Source organism: Ochotona princeps, chromosome 1 (genome assembly GCF_030435755.1).
Source record: "Ochotona princeps isolate mOchPri1 chromosome 1, mOchPri1.hap1, whole genome shotgun sequence".
In the NCBI taxonomy this organism is placed as follows: domain Eukaryota; kingdom Metazoa; phylum Chordata; class Mammalia; order Lagomorpha; family Ochotonidae; genus Ochotona; species Ochotona princeps.
The window spans coordinates 118,270,399-118,286,311 of NC_080832.1; the positions used below are offsets into that span (position 1 = coordinate 118,270,399).

The window sequence follows — 15,913 nt, forward strand, 5'->3', positions numbered from 1 at the left end:
CAATAGGTCAGGTGGTACCCAGACCTAACAGTCAAAAAATCCAGAATGCACCAATATCACATCAAGAGCCATCTTGTACAGTGTGGAAAAGGCTGTGAGACTGAAGGGACAACAATAAGTGGCATGTGCACTAAACTAGGAGCAAACTCACTTCCAGCTCAGTACATTGCACTGGTCCCATAAAGAAAATAGCACTTACTTACTTACAAGTCCCACCAAAAATAGGTCTGTGTGGCCCTCAGAACTAACAAACAGCAGGTTTCAACAAGATTAGCACCACCAACACCAATCCAGCTATTTAGGACACCTGGTGTATCCCTAATCCTGGAAACTGCTCATATCAGAAATGGGAGAAAGGTTGTACAGGCAACAGTGCAGCAACAGTACAGGATCATGGGAAGTGGAGAGTGGAGAGCCATGAGAGGAACTGGAGCTACAGAATCTCTGGTGGAAGTCTAACACAAGAGTTCAGAACTGAAACTCATGGGAAGGAGTGGCACAAGTGACTACAAATGAAGAACTGGGTACCAAACATAACCAATGAAATCAACCTATAGACCAGTGTGTGGCAGAGGTTGAAAGCCTGCCCTAATGAGAAGAATATGGTCACCAGAAGTGCAATGACCAAGAGCAAAAGAAGAAATAGAGGCACAATAAATATTATTTAAGATTTCCCTGCAAAAAAGCAAAAGCCTTTGCCAACCTCAGAGTTAACTGAGGAATACAATGAAGAAATAGGGGATAAAGGGATTTAAAAATTTGTTATAACACTTCTTATCAAGAACAAGAAGCATATACAGAAATTTAAGGTATATATCCCACAGGTAGTAGCAAGAGTAATAATCAAGGGCCCGGCGGCATGGCCTAGCGGCTAAAGTCCTCGCCTTGAAAGCCCCGGGATCCCATATGGGCACCGGTTCTAATCCCGGCAGCTCCACTTCCCATCCAGCTCCCTGCTTGTGGCCTGGGAAAGCAGTTGAGGACGGCCCAATGCCTTGGGACACTGCACCCCCGTGGGAGACCCGGAAGAGGTTCCAGGTTCCCGGCTTCGGATCGGCGTAGCACTGGCCGTTGTGGCTCACTTGGGGAGTAAATCATCGGACGGAAGATCTTCCTCTCTGTCTCTCCTCCTCTCTATATATCTGGCTGTAATAAAATGAATAAATCTTAAAAAAAAAAAAGAGTAATAATCAAGCACAACAATGGGAAATGAAAAACACAATGAACAAATTAAAAATTGAGTAAAAACCCTTAACAATAGAATGAATGAGGCAGAAGAAAGAATCTCAGAATTGGAAGATATTTCTTACCACAATAGGGAAACAATCAAAAAGCTGCAAGTAGAGCTCAGTCATGCTAAAAAAAAAAGTATTCAAGAATTAAGAGACACTATTTAAAAGGCCAAATATAGGAGTTATATGAGTTCCAGAAGGTGTAAAAAGAGAAGCTGGGGTTAAAGATGTATCCAATGAAGCAATACAGAAAAACTTCCCTAATCTGTAAAAAGAATTGGGAAACAACATGCAAGAGGGGCAAAGAACCCCATATGATTGGACAAAAGTGGTCTTCACCAAGACGCATGATAATCAGGCTCTCTTTTTCTGAATTCAAGGGAAAAAATCCTTAAATATGAACATGAAGAAATCTACATATAGAGAAACCACAATCAAAAAAAAAAAAATTGACAGGCACAATGCAGTGGCCTATTGGCAAAAGTCCTCACCTTGAAAGCACCAGGATCCCATAGGGGCACCATTTCTAATTCTGGTAGTTCCATTTCCCATCCAGCTCCCTGCTTGTAGCCTGGGAAAGCAGTCAAGGATGGCCCAAAGCCTTTGAATTCTGTAACCACAAGGGAGATCTGAGGGAAGTTCCTGGCACCTGGCTTCAGATTGGCACAGCACTGGCCATTGCGGTCACTTGGGGAGTAAATCACCAGATAGAAGATCTTCCTCTCTGTCTCTCCTCTCTGTGCATATATGACTTTCCAATGAAATAAATAAATTTTTTTTAAATTGACATATAGATAAACCCCAATTGGATTCACAGCTCACCTCTCAGAGGAAACTACAGGCATGAAGAAATTGGAACAATATATTTCAGATTCTAAAAAAAAAAAAAAATGTCATCCCAGAATTATGTGCATAGCAAAGATTTCCTTTGGACATTGGGTGAGTGACATCATCCTTGGACTGGCGAAAACAGCAATATTTCAGAACTATCCAAACCACTTGAACAGAACCATCAGAATATGTACACAGTGAGACTGTGGGTTGCTATAAGTTGGCGGTTCTTCATCTCTGAGTACTGGGCAGTGTGGAAAGTCATGAGTGGCTTTCCGCTTTGTCTCTCCCCTTTACCCAAAAGCAACAAGAAGAAATAGCAAATTTTGAAGCAATGAGTTCACCCAATTTTCCTTAAACCTTGATCCTTCCCAACCTGATAAACCACACAATCATTATTTTAAAATAAAATGTATAAAAAAGGAAAGAAAAAATCTCTTTCACAGTAAAGAAAAGTTCAAATATTCTTTTATCCATAACTACAGTACAAAAGATATTTAAGAGTAAAGCAATGGCACCCATCAAAACCAAAGGCAAATGTGAAGAACATACCAGTACAATAACAACAGAAGACTAAATCAAACAATGAACAACCCATTGGTAATATAACAGGAACTAATTACCACATATTTACATTAACTGTGAAAGCTGTTGTGGGCTAAGGAGTTGATTAGCACTTGTTAAGCTGAGCTCTGCAGGAAATGGGCTTGAGGCTATAAGCACCTAGTCTAATCAGACTCGTTGGCATCCTATTGTTCTGTTAAAGGGCTTGGGGGAAAGAGTACATAAGTAGTAACAAAGAGAGGCTTGAGAGAGACTTCCACCATCATTGGTCTTCGTGTCGGTGCTTCATCCCTAGACCTTCACAGTGTCCACATTACCAGCTCAGCTGGCCGGAACAAATGGCGCCCAATGTGGGGCATGGCACGAAGGACATCTGAGGAACCCCTGGACCTACGAAGGTAAGTTAAGAATTTAGGAATTTTGCAGGGGCATAACTGATTTCATCACCAGACCCTTTCCCTGTGCTGGGGCACGAGGGACAATCTGAGGGACCTCTGGAACTCTGGAGGGGCATAATTAATTTCATCCCCAGACCTTCTCTCCATCCTGGGGCACGAGGGACAATCTGAGGGACCCCGGAAATCCAGAGGCAAGTTTAAGATTTAACTCTAGAGGGGAATAATTAATTCCATCCCCAGACCTTCGCCGTGTCCACGTTACCGGCTCAGCAAGCTGGAACAGAAAGGTTTTTTTTTTTCCTGTTTGTTTATTTATTTATTTATTTATTTGTTTGTTTATTTGTTTTTATTGTATTTTTATTGACAATCTTTACACAGTTAATTAGGGTAAAAAAAAAAAAGGTTCAGGGGGTATAGGGAAGTGGGTAATAGTATTATGTCCATACTGTTTCCATCATGTATCTGAGGTAAAGGGAGATATTGACGGAGAAGCCCCACCCAGTTTCCCACCCACCCCAAGTCCCAGATGTGGGGCATGCTCTGAGATCCTTGCTCAAATGGTTTTAATAGTTCTCCAGTTATGAATCCCTGCCAGTTTCACTCGATGAGGTCGTCCACTGATTGACACAGTCCATCATAGAGTCTTCATTTGCCCAGTATTTCACTGCCAACATATAGCTGAGGTGGTTGATTGACTTGCTCTGTCCTCTGTCTTTTCTTGGCTAGGGTTCTGAGTCCAGCAGTTCGATTGAGGAGATCTCCAAAGAAACTTTGAGGTATTCCCAGACTAGATTCTTGTATGTTCTAGCAAGCACAGGGCCCGGCACAGTCCGTCACCACGATCAGCTGGTGGTTTCAACTGCTGGGTTGGTTCTGTTTTCAGTCCTGATTTCCACTGGAACCAATGGGTGTTGCAGTCCAGCCTGGTTCTGCCCAGCACACACTCGGCCCTTGCATCAACCAGTGAGAGCTGCAGCCTAGTTGGGGTGACCCACAATAATCCCCACCAGGCCCGCCCCCTACCCTGGTTTGCCAGTATGTATAGCAGACTAGTCCAATCTGTCCCACATTCAATTTGGCTCTTGTACTTGTCAGTGGGTATTAAAGCTTAGTTCCATCTAACAAACTCAACTCTCCAGCCCTCACAGATGTTGTTGAGTGCCTCTTTGTCTAGCCACCTCAGCCCCCGTCTAAGTTTTCATGCCCTCCCACGGGAGTAGTGACCCAAGAGGGGGGAACCCACTATTTCCCTCCCAGGTCTCCCTCACTCCCGGTTTATGCACTCTTCGGGTGGTTCTGTGATTTGACTTGACAGAATTAGTCCCCAGTGCCAGCTTCTGCCAGTTGATGCTGTGGCTAAGCCCAAACATCCCTCACCCACTCTAATTTATGCTTGCACCAGCAGGAATAATCCGCCTAGCCTGGCTTTTCCCTGATGTAGTCCACGTGCAGCACACAGGTGTTGCAGCCTTGCTTAGTCTGGTCTGTCCCCATCCCAGCCCAAGCTCTCCAGTGGGAGTAGCTGTCCAGTGAGGGGACCAGCCCCTTAATCCCCCCGCCAGCTCTGCCCCTCCCTTCCTGGATCTGGTGTGTGCTGGTTGGGTGCTGCAGTCAAATCCAGTACAGGCAACCTCACCCTAGCGTTCCATAGTGTGCACTGGTTTTGTCGCAACCAGTCCCAGCTCGACCCACACTCTGTTCTGGTGTTCGGATTTACCAGTGTATGATATGAACTGATTCAACCTGGTCTGCCCCTGACCCATGCCAAATGTATGCCAGTGGGAAACTTTCCATGGCCTATTCTGGGCTGTTTCCTATCATGCTTCTTGCACTTACCTGCAGGGACTGTGTCCTGCCAGAGGAGTTGCCCAGGCTCCTCCATCAGAACCTCTCCCAATGCCAGATTTTGCACATACCAGGGGGTCCTTAAGCCAGCCCTATTCAGTTCACCTCATGTCCTAGCAGGAACAGTGGCTTTTCCTGGCTTGTTTTCACCCCATTCTGGTTCTTGCTGTTGGATGTTTCAGTCCAGCCATGGCTCGTCCATACCCATGTACAGCTCACACATGGCTCAGTAGGGGATTGAGACCCAGCCTAGTCAGTCCCACATCCACCCTGGTTCTCCATGACACCAGATGTTGTTGGGGTCCGGCCTGGCCTGGTGCATCCAATCCCAGCCCACACTAGTGCCTCGGGAGATTGCAACTGTTTCCTAGATAGAACGCAGCCCCATTCCAGCACACACGCCCCTTGGTGGGAACCTCAACCCAGTTAAGGTGTCCCCTTACCTCCCCAACTGGGCCTGTTCCTAGCCGTAGATCATGTGCCTGCCAGTGGTTGCTCTGACTCAGCTTGTCTCAGTCCCTCACTTGTCCTGGCCTCTGCCTTAGACAGTGTGACTTAGTGTCCTTGACTCAAGTAGACCAGTAGGTGCAAGAGCATGGCTCGGCAGGACCTGTGCTCCATGCTGGTTTCTAGTTTTGCTTGTAGGCTAAGGTTTGCTCAGTCCTGCCCAGTACATTCTGTTCCATTACCAATTTCTTCAAAGGAGGAGTTACTGCCATTGGGAATGTTAAGGATTGACTGAGATCCCAGAAGCTCAGTGGGATCAACCTGGAGCTACCTAAGCAGCGATTCAGACAACCAATACCCCAGAGCTCCCTGGCTGGGCGGCCAGCAGGCAGAGCCTGGCCCTGGGGGAGGTCGAGGACTTGTTCACTGCCTTGGGGCAGTGTCTTTGGCGTGAGCCCCCAGCATTGGGTCCGACCCGGCAGGGACACCCCCCACAGCCACCACACTGTGAGGAGCAGCAGTTGCCCCCAAACCCAAGGCCCGAACCCCGGAACAGAAAGTTAAGTGTTTTAAACACATACATCAAATATCATAGATTAGTATACTGGATCAAAAAATAAATCCCATTTATTTGTTGCCTAGAAGAGACACAAGTCACCCACAAAGATCAGCAGAAACTATATCTCAACATTTTAATGTTTTTGTTTTTAGTTTCATTTTTTCTAAACCGTTTTTATCATTAAAGTCTTCACTGACTCTTAGGTCATATAGTAGCATCATTTCTTCAAGAGATTTCTTGATTTCCATTTCTTCAGCAGCACATTGGTCATTCAGCAGCATGTTATTTAACTTCATGGCATTGTAAATTTTTCGTTTGTTTCCTGTTGTTGATTTTGATTTGTGGCTTTTCATTTTAGGGGATGTATAGTCACTATGTAATGCAGATTATCATATCCAGATGTGAAGATACAATGCAGGATACATCTCTACTTTCAGATCAAAGATGGACTCCCATTGAAATTGTTACCTATATCTTGAAAATAGGATGCTGGATTCTCTGCCAGTGTTCATGCCCAAAATGTCAGCATATAATTAAGAAACAGAACAATGAACTCATGACTATTTATCAAAAACTATACTATTGTAACAATACAGTGGAAATCAGTGGGGCATGGAATGATTGAAGAAGGGGGTAAGTGAATTCCGGAGCCTATGAAAGTACATCGTGTAGTAATTTAAAAAGGAACTATATATATGCATGTATGTGTGTGTATATATATATATATATATATATATATATATATATATATATAGTTTCAGTATATATATATTGAGCTACCAAAAAATGGTTCAGAATTTTTAAAAATCCAGATAATTAAGAAACTATCAAAGGCCCATCCATTGAAACAATACTGTTAAAATGTCCATCTTAATAACAAAACCAGTGCATGCTCAGATCCCTGATTCCAGCCACTGCGTGCACGTGGTGAGCTATCCCCGGGACTGCCAGGGGCCAGAGGCTGCTCCCTTCAGGGTGAGTACACAGAGGTGGGAAGTCTCGGGGGCTGGGCAGGCTGAGTCCCAACCTGCCACCACCATTGAGCGGTGGATAGGATTGGGGAGGGGTGCAACCTTGGACTTGGGGGTTGAAACTTCTGGCAGCCTGCTAGCTGCTGGTGAGTGCCAGGCTAGGGCATCTCCATGCTCGAATCTCGGACGCCAGCCACCACGTACACCTGGTGAGCTCTCCCCCTGCACCTAGCGTGCCATTTGGTGCCAGGCTCTACCTGCTGGCGGCCTGGCTGGGAGTTCTGGAGTTTTGGTTCTTTGAATCTCTGATTAAGTAGCTCCACGTTGAACCCACTCTACTTCTGGGATGTGTATCAATCCTAAAGATTCCCAACAACAGAGTAACTTTTCCTTTGAAAAACTTGTAATCACTGAACAATGCTGACCACCAAACACCAGTCCATGCAAAATCTAAGACTTGGGGCCTGTCTAGCAGGATCATATCCTATTACCTGACGTGAAGATGGATCAGGAAAAGGATCATATTAGGCAGGGCCATGACATTAACTAGCACTCAAAAGAACCATATCCGGGGGTAGATTCTGATGAGGGTGTGGGCCAAACCCTGTTGAAATTCCTGCCCCACTGGTTAGATCAAGAGTTGGGGTGGTGATGGATTAAGCTAGAGCCTGCCATCAATCACAGATTAAAGGAACCAGCAACAGTCTGGACTGGTCAAAGCAGCAGCACCCGAATGCGCATCCTGAATAGGGTGTGGGGTGGGCCAGGCTGCAACGTTCGCCAGCTCATACAAGGCCAAATGGAAGGCCAGACTATGCCGGGCACTGCCCTAAAACCCAATGGCACATATGAGAACTGGGTCTGGGAGTGAATCAAGTGGAGGAACTTGGGAAACTCCCCTGGAGGGGCATACCTCCTACTGGTGAATACATGGTCTAGGCATGGGGGTTGGGCAAGCTGAGCAAAGCAGCTCCAATGGCTGGCCAATGTGTGAATTGCCACCACCTGCAATGCTGGCAGTTCTTATCAGTGCCAGTTTGAGTCCTGGCAGCTCCTGCTAATGCGCCTAAGAAAACCAAAGAACATGGCTCAAGTGCTTGGCCCTCTGCCAGCATGTGGGGGATCAAGATGAAGTTCCAGATTACTAGCTTCTGTCTGGCCATACCCAGATGTTGCAACCATTGGAAGATTGAATCGACACGTGGAATATCAATATTGTTCTATCTCTCTCTTTTTATAACTTGGAAATTCAAGTAAATAAATTACGCTTTCTGTAATGAGCCTTATTGTTGTTGCATCAGAATGAACATGTACAGACATCTTTTTTCAGGTCGATACTCGCTAACCAATATAATATAGCAGCTATGTACATAGCACTTATGTTATAATAGGTTGTATAAGTAAACTAGAAAATGATTGAAAGAATACAGGAGTATTGTCTGGTGGTAAGTGCATATTAAGAAATTTTATTTTCAAAAACATTTATTTATTTTCAACAACAGAATTACAAGTAGTGACTTATCTTCCATTGGTTGATTTATTCCCCAGTCACAGCAGCCCGTGTTGTACCAGGCCAAAGTCAGAAGCCAGTAGTTTCACTCAGGTGGCAAGGGATCAAACATTTGGGACATCCTCTGCTGATATCCCTAAGCCTTTGAAAAGGAGTAAGATCAGAAACGGAGCAGCTAAGACATGAACTGATCTTCATAAGGGAAACCAGCATTACAGGCAATGGCTTTTATCCATTATGTCCTAACACCAGCCCCTAGAGGGCATTTTATACAAAGGATTTGGGCACCCACATACTTTTGGTTTCCACTATGGGTTCTGTAACCAAATTGCATCTGAACACCAAGAGATAACTCAGTCTATTGAAATCCGATGCTCAGTGTGCCAGGAAATGAAGGGGCATCATGACACACTTAACACTGAAACTACTTTAACAACAGAAGATTAGCTCTCAGCTTCAGCTCAGTAACTAATTGCACATAAGAAGCCTTACCATAAAGAACTTTGTCCCAAAGAACTTTCTCTAACTCATCAGGGATAATGATAAATGAATGACCTGTTTGAAAACATTGCCCAGGAGATCACAGGAAGAGCTTACAAATAACTCACCCACAAATTATTTTTGGTATTGTCTTCCTAAGACATAATTTTTTCTCCTTTGGAGCATGCATAAAAAATAACAGTATTGAAGACAATTTATTAATGCTGTACTCATCTGTGCACTACAACTTTTTCTCTGAAGTTTGAAAAATTCAAACGTATGTCTTAGTAATTCATTTCTACTGAAAGATACTTATCAATGTACGGTAAGTAGAAAGATACGACTCTTTTGTGTCAGAGAGGAATATTTCTTGATTTGCCTATTTGTTGGCTTAGTTATCACATGCTTCCACTCTGTCCTCCCACACAGTTTTCCCCTATATTATTATTACAATGCTATAGTCCTTCAACAATAGCCACAAGTCTATCGTTCTTCTGTGTAAGGGAAGATAACACACTGGAATTAGTGTAGATCATTGTGAATAATATCTGTACGAAAGGCACAGAACGTCTGCTTTAAGAACTCTTTTTCGGGCCCAGCGCAGTAGCCTAGCAGCTAAAATCCTCACCTTGAATGTGCAGGGATCTCATACAGGCGCCAGTTCTAATCCTGTCAGCCCCGCTTCCCATCCAGCTCCCTGCTTATGGCCTGGGAAAGCAGTTGAGAACAGTCCAAAGCCTTGGGTTCCTGCACCCGTGTGGGAGACCTGGATCGGCACAGCACTGACCATTGAGGTCACCTGGGGAGTGAATCATCGAATGGAAGATCTTCCTCTCTGTCTTTCCTCCTCTCTCTATATCTGAATTGCAATAAAAATAAATAATTCTTTAAAATTAAAGGGACTCTTTTCCCAATTTTGGAAATACCTCATTTATGAACTTTAGGAACAACTAAATTTTTTCGTGTGACCAAATTCTCTTTCAGTCTTTGAATTACATAGAACTTTAAAAAATTTAAATGTTTGGACCCAGTGTGATGACTTAGAAGCTAAATCCTTGCCTTGCATCCACTGGTATCCTATATGGTCACCGGTTTGTATCAAGGCTGTTCTACTTCCCATTTAGCTCCCTGCTTTTGCCCAGCAAAAGCTGCAAAGGATGACCCAAAGCTTTGCGACCCTGTACAAACATAGGAGACCCAAAAGGAACTTCTGGCTCCTGGCTTCAGATTAACTTGACTCCAGCTATTGTAGCCACTTGGGGAGTAAGTCAGCAGATGGAAGCTCTTTCTGTGTCTCCTTCTCTGTATGCCTTTCTGATAAAATTTTCCAAAATATTTTAATGTCAAGAAATACTGTATCTGAGAGATACTGAAAAGCCTGAATGATGCATAAAGCCTGTATCCAATCAGGTTAATATGTGACATGAATTACTTTTTTGTTAATATTTGTTTATTTGTATTGGAAAGTTATAATTTATACACAGAAGGAGAGACAAAGATCTTCCAAATGCTGGCTCATACCCGATATGACCGTGACAGCCAGAACTGAGCCAACCCAAATCAGGAGTGGGAAGCTTCTTCCACATCTCCCACATGGGTGTAGGGGCACATATCTTAGGCCATTCTTTACCTCTTTCCCAGCCAAATGAATGGAGTTGTGTGTGAAGTGCAGCAACTAGGACATGGACCAGTGCAAATATGGAATTCTGGTTATTGCAGGCTAAGGATTAGCCAATTGAGCCACATGAACTAACTTTTTATAAAGTGCGTTGAAAATTTCCTGACTTGACTGGTCCTTATATTTCATCCAGATGAACTGGTGTCTGATTAAAAATTATGTATTTTCTTAATATTATCTTCACTATAGAGAGAAATAAAATGTTGTATATATACATACAGTGCTGTGTTTGATGAAAAGTAAGTGTGAGATCAGGATGAAAACGGAGTGCAGTTATGAAAAGCACAGCAATTCTAATAAGGGCAGACATTTAGCAAAACATATGGGTAAAATCTCATGTAATGAAAGTTATTAAAAATCATTGGAAGTGAAAGATACAACATGCTTGGAAAACCCAAGAGCTAAAATAGTGAAACACCATGAGAATGACATGGAAAAGATGAGACATCTAATGACAGAATTACAAAGGTTAAGCAGATTACAGTATTGGTCACACTAATAAGGCATATCTAAAGTTGCTTCTCTAAGGAAACTTCCAGAGGTTGGAACAAAGCTCCTGTTCTCAGTTCCAGCAAAACAGAGCAAACCTAGTGGATTCATGTCTCATAATTAAATGAAAATAGATTCAAAAATACATCACTTCCCCCTAAAAACAGGGAATTTCAGTCTTCCAGAGTCAGGGCAACAAGAAATTTCCCATATTTAACCCTTTCAAAGAAGCAACTTAAAGTAACCTGATGTGAACCAGCCGTTATTGTATTTCTCTGTTCCCACCTTATTCGGCTTGTTCCCTTATTGTTCTGCTGCTGCCCAGTAGGATCTCTCACTCTGCAGTATCTAAACTTCCCAGAGCAGGATTTGCAAGTAAAAGCCAAATAAGCAATAACAAAGTGTGCTGCAACTTCTAGTGAGAGCAAAAATATAATTAATAAAGTGAGCAATATAAACAAAATTAAAAATTATACAAATTTAGTGAAATTGCTGAAGGCGTACTAAAGTGTATACTATTTTAAGTGATACACATGATTGATTAGCAAGAAATTCATAAATGTCCAAATCTAAAAGGACTTAATAATGGACAACAGTTGGTAAAAAATATAAATTGGAACAATGCTAAGGGAACAATCAGTGACAATTTTTAAGATACCTATTTCTTCAGACTTATTGTTATTGGAAATGTAGATTTACAGAGAGAAAGAGAGACGGAGAGATCTTCCATCAACAGATTCACGCCCCAATGACTGCTATGGTCGCAGCTAAGCAGATCTGAAACCAAGAACCAGGAACTTCTTCTTGGTCTCCCATGTGGGTTCAGGGTCCCAAGGTTTTGAACCATCCTCCTTCCCAAACCACAAGCATGCAGGTGGATAGGAAGTGGAGCAACTGGGACATAAACTCAAGCTGCACCAGCAGATAGGATGCTATGCCATGGTTCCGACCTCTATAATATTTGTTTTAGTCACCCATTTAATTTATATCATGTCTATTTTATTTTCCATGCATAACATAGGAGAAAAAGTTGGACTAAGATTTGTTCCTAAATTCAATGTGCTAATATAAAATCTTGACTAACATCAAACACAAATAAAATTAAAGAAGCCACACACATTCAAGAAACATTGCTACACTAAAGGAGCAATCTTTGCAATACTGAAACTATACATTCAGTCTCACTACCTGTTTTAATTAGACTGTTCAGTCCTTGGATCTTCTCTGATTGCAGGAAAACTGCAAGAATGTTCTAAAACAAAAGTTACTATAATTTCTAGTATTTTGTAACTGATTCCACTTTTTTCAAAGCTTAGTGATGTGTGTAGCAAACAGAGGTTGCTAAGGATGAGTAGAGATTATTATTTTCTTATTTTAATTCTACATGTCTGGTCTGGGATAGCATGTCATAAAAGGGTAATGTCCACAGTTTAGTTCTTAGTAACTTTGTGGGACACCTCGCACAATGGTTTTAAGACTTAATAGCAGAGAATATGAAAGCTATACTCTGTAACTCTACAAAAAAATCTGTTACCTACAACCACTAACTGACCAGCAGAAACTGTCTTAGTTTGTAATCAGAATATTCCCTATTGTACAGAAGACTGTAGCTTTCATGAAATACACTTTATATAAAGGAAAATCATGATACAAGCAAAAACCCTCACTACCTGATGTAACTTTCTCAAAATGCTTCTTATTCATTTAGTTAATTTTCTCCTTTCAGTGTGACTTTTAGCTGAAAGACAAAGAATTATGACCTGAAAATACAACAGAACTGATGGATTTGAGTAACTCTTGGCCTGAATTGGAATGTTTACATTTCTCTAGGTAGCACTTGTCTAAATTGCATGAATGCATTGATAACATAAATGTCCAAATCCAGACAAAAAGAAAGTAACTCCTCTCAAAAAGGGAAAACTTCTGCAAAGTGGATAAAATAAACTTTATCATGAATACTCTAACATCCAGAGTTTAAACAAAATAATTATGCAAGAAAAATGCACATAAATTAAACCTTGAACATTAAGAAGTTCATTTCATTGCACCTCTACTCTCTCAGTTTAAAATTGAAAAAACTTATATTAGAAACATTAAGATTTCTTTCCCAATGACAAATAACTATGACATATGTATTTATGGCCAAAAAAGTCTTCTTATGACTCAGGGAGACAAGGAGTAATTATTTCACTGTTTATTAGAACTGGACAATTTTGATCATTCTCACAGATCAATGATTTCTCCTCCCTCCCCCACTTTTGCTACTTCACCACTTTTTCTCTCATTTATATTCTAGCAAAGCCTTGTAGAAATACTTTTGAACATGAATCACTCAATTTCTCTGACCTGTGCTACACCTACTGTATCATGCACCTGGAGAAAGGAAACAACAAACTCTATTCCAAGAGCCTTCTTAGCTGATTTTTATGCAATTCAGAGTATCAACACAGTTCATTGAGGATTTCCAAACAAAGAACTTTCTTGTTTTAATTTAACAGTCACCAGAACTCAAGGAAATAAGTGTAATAATACAGAGGGGGAAGCTGCATTCTATAAGTTACCTTAATTGTTTAAGATATTCATCTTTATTTTATCTTGACATGAAATACTACCACCTGGTAAAGATTTTTTATATTATTTTCTCTGAACGTTACTTAACCGTGCTTTCCATGAATTGATGCCAATGTATAATCATGTTTTATCAATTCTCATTAGCTCTTAGTACCTTAATAGTCACTAATCTCTTATGTGTGGAACAACTCAGAATCATGGAACTGATGAATGAAAGCCACCACCCTGAAGAGTTCATTCTACTCGGCTTTGCTGACCAGCCTTGGCTCCAGCTCCCTCTCTTCACTGTTCTTCTCATCACATATCCCATGGCCTTGCTGGGAAACATCGCCATCATCCTGGTGTCCAGGTTAGACCCCCGGCTCCACAGTCCCATGTATTTCTTCCTCACCAACCTCTCCTTCTTGGACATGTGTTACACCACCAGCATTGTCCCTCAGATGCTGTTCAACCTGGGAACCTCTAAGAAGACAATCAGCTATGTGGGCTGTGTGATTCAGCTTTACGTTTTCAGCATAATGGGAGGCACTGAGTGTCTGCTGTTGGCTCTTATGTCCTTTGATCGCTATGTGGCCATCTGTAGACCTCTACACTACACCCTCATCATGAATCACTGCACCTGCATTCTGTTAGCGTCCATTGTGTGGCTGGGTGGAATGGCCTATGCATTCTTAGAAGCCACTCTCACACTACAGCTGCCTCTATGTGGTGTCAATACATTGGATCACTTGCTGTGTGAGATCCCAGTTCTGATCAAGACAGCCTGTGGTGACAAGGAAGCTAATGAGCTAATACTCTCTGTAGTGTGCATTTTCATGTTAGCTGTTCCGCTATGTTTAATTCTTACTTCTTATGCCCACATTGGATATGCTATATTTAAGATTAAATCTTCTGAGGGAAGGAAAAAGGCCATTGGAACATGTTCCACTCATCTCATTGTTGTTTTACTGTTTTATGGTCCAGCAATAAGCATGTACATTCAGCCCCCTTCTTCCATCTCAAGAGATCAGCCCAAGTTCATGGCTCTATTCTATGGAGTGGTGACTCCAACAATCAATCCCTTCATCTACACCCTGAGGAACAAGGATGTAAAGGGGGCTTTGAGAAACCTGGTGAGCAGCATTTTCCGTTCCAAACAGTAGGCAGAAGACATCAAATAATTTTTTAAATAAATAGAGTATGTTAAATTGGCTTCTCTAATAAATAAAAAGCTATATATTCACTTGCAAAACATCCAATAAATATATTTCTTATTTTTGTTGTAATCATATTGAACAAGGATGATACTCAGTGGTCATGCACCACCATGAGCACTTCGGGGAAATACAATTTAACAGTTTTATTCCGGTTTTTACATGCCAAGATAGTAACACTAAGTAGCTAAAAAAATTAGATACATAAACTCCGTAATTAAAGTTTATCTTCCTAAAAACAATTCATCAGTGGGCTTCCTAACATTACTTTATACTCTCTTAAAGTTTGTCCCAAGTCTATGTGGGCAGTAAGTTCCATTCAAAGAAATGTTAATCTTACATATTTCATTTCTTAACCTTAATTTATGCAGGTGCTAGTGCTTTGAAATGTATCATGATTTTCTTTAATGAATAAATGTGCTCTTTATTTTTAATTCAAAAAACTTCCCATTATTCTTCCTTCCATCTGCTGGCTCATTTTCAACTGGAGCTGAGACAATTCGAAGCCAGATTGTCTCTCGGGTCTCCCATATGGGTCCTAGGGCCCAGGGACTTAGGACACCTTCCACTGTTTTTCCAGGCCGTTAGCAAACAACTCAGTCAGAAGCAGAGCCGCTGAATGCAAACATGCCCATATGGAAGGCTGGTGCCTCAGCTGAGGCTAAATCTGATATACCACACCACCAGTCATGTGTTTTTATTTTTAAATTGACAGATAATTCTGTGCTTTTACTGTATGTTACATAATACGCTGAAGTACATATCAGTTGTGGAATGGTTAAATACCAAAAAAAATTCATGCATTTTTCCCATCTTAAAAAATGCTATTTGCAATGATAATGGAAACTTAAGAAATGATAAGTTTCAATCTAAAAACTATGTGGTGCAGTAAGAATGAAAAGGGGATATGTGTTGAACCAAGATCAGGGATCAGGACCAAGAGCACTAATGAATTTGTTTTTTAAAGGTGATGAAACATGATGAGACTGTAAATCTTGAAATTGTGTAAGACCTCTGTTTAACTACATTTATCAAAGCAAAACTTAGTTTCAAGTAGAGAAACACTGCACATTGATTAAATTTACTGCAATGATCAATGAATTAGGAATCCTCAAATAGAATAAAACTGGTAAAAATAAGAAAAT

The 15,913-nt window shown here is 41.5% G+C and overlaps 1 protein-coding gene across 1 annotated transcript; it reads left to right on the plus strand.

Annotated features, from left to right (window-relative positions):
• Window positions 1-13,772: 13,772 nt before the first annotated feature.
• On the plus strand, window positions 13,773-14,717 carry LOC131481405 (olfactory receptor 2B11-like). The gene has a single exon (XM_058670184.1). The coding sequence runs from the start codon at window positions 13,773-13,775 to the stop codon at window positions 14,715-14,717; it is 945 nt and encodes a 314-aa protein (XP_058526167.1).
• The last annotated feature ends 1,196 nt before the right edge of the window (window positions 14,718-15,913 follow it).

Bases quoted from the DNA above. Each gene is read 5' to 3' on its own strand.
- LOC131481405 (XM_058670184.1), top strand. From the start codon at position 13,773: ATGGAACTGATGAATGAAAGCCACCACCCTGAAGAGTTCATTCTACTC.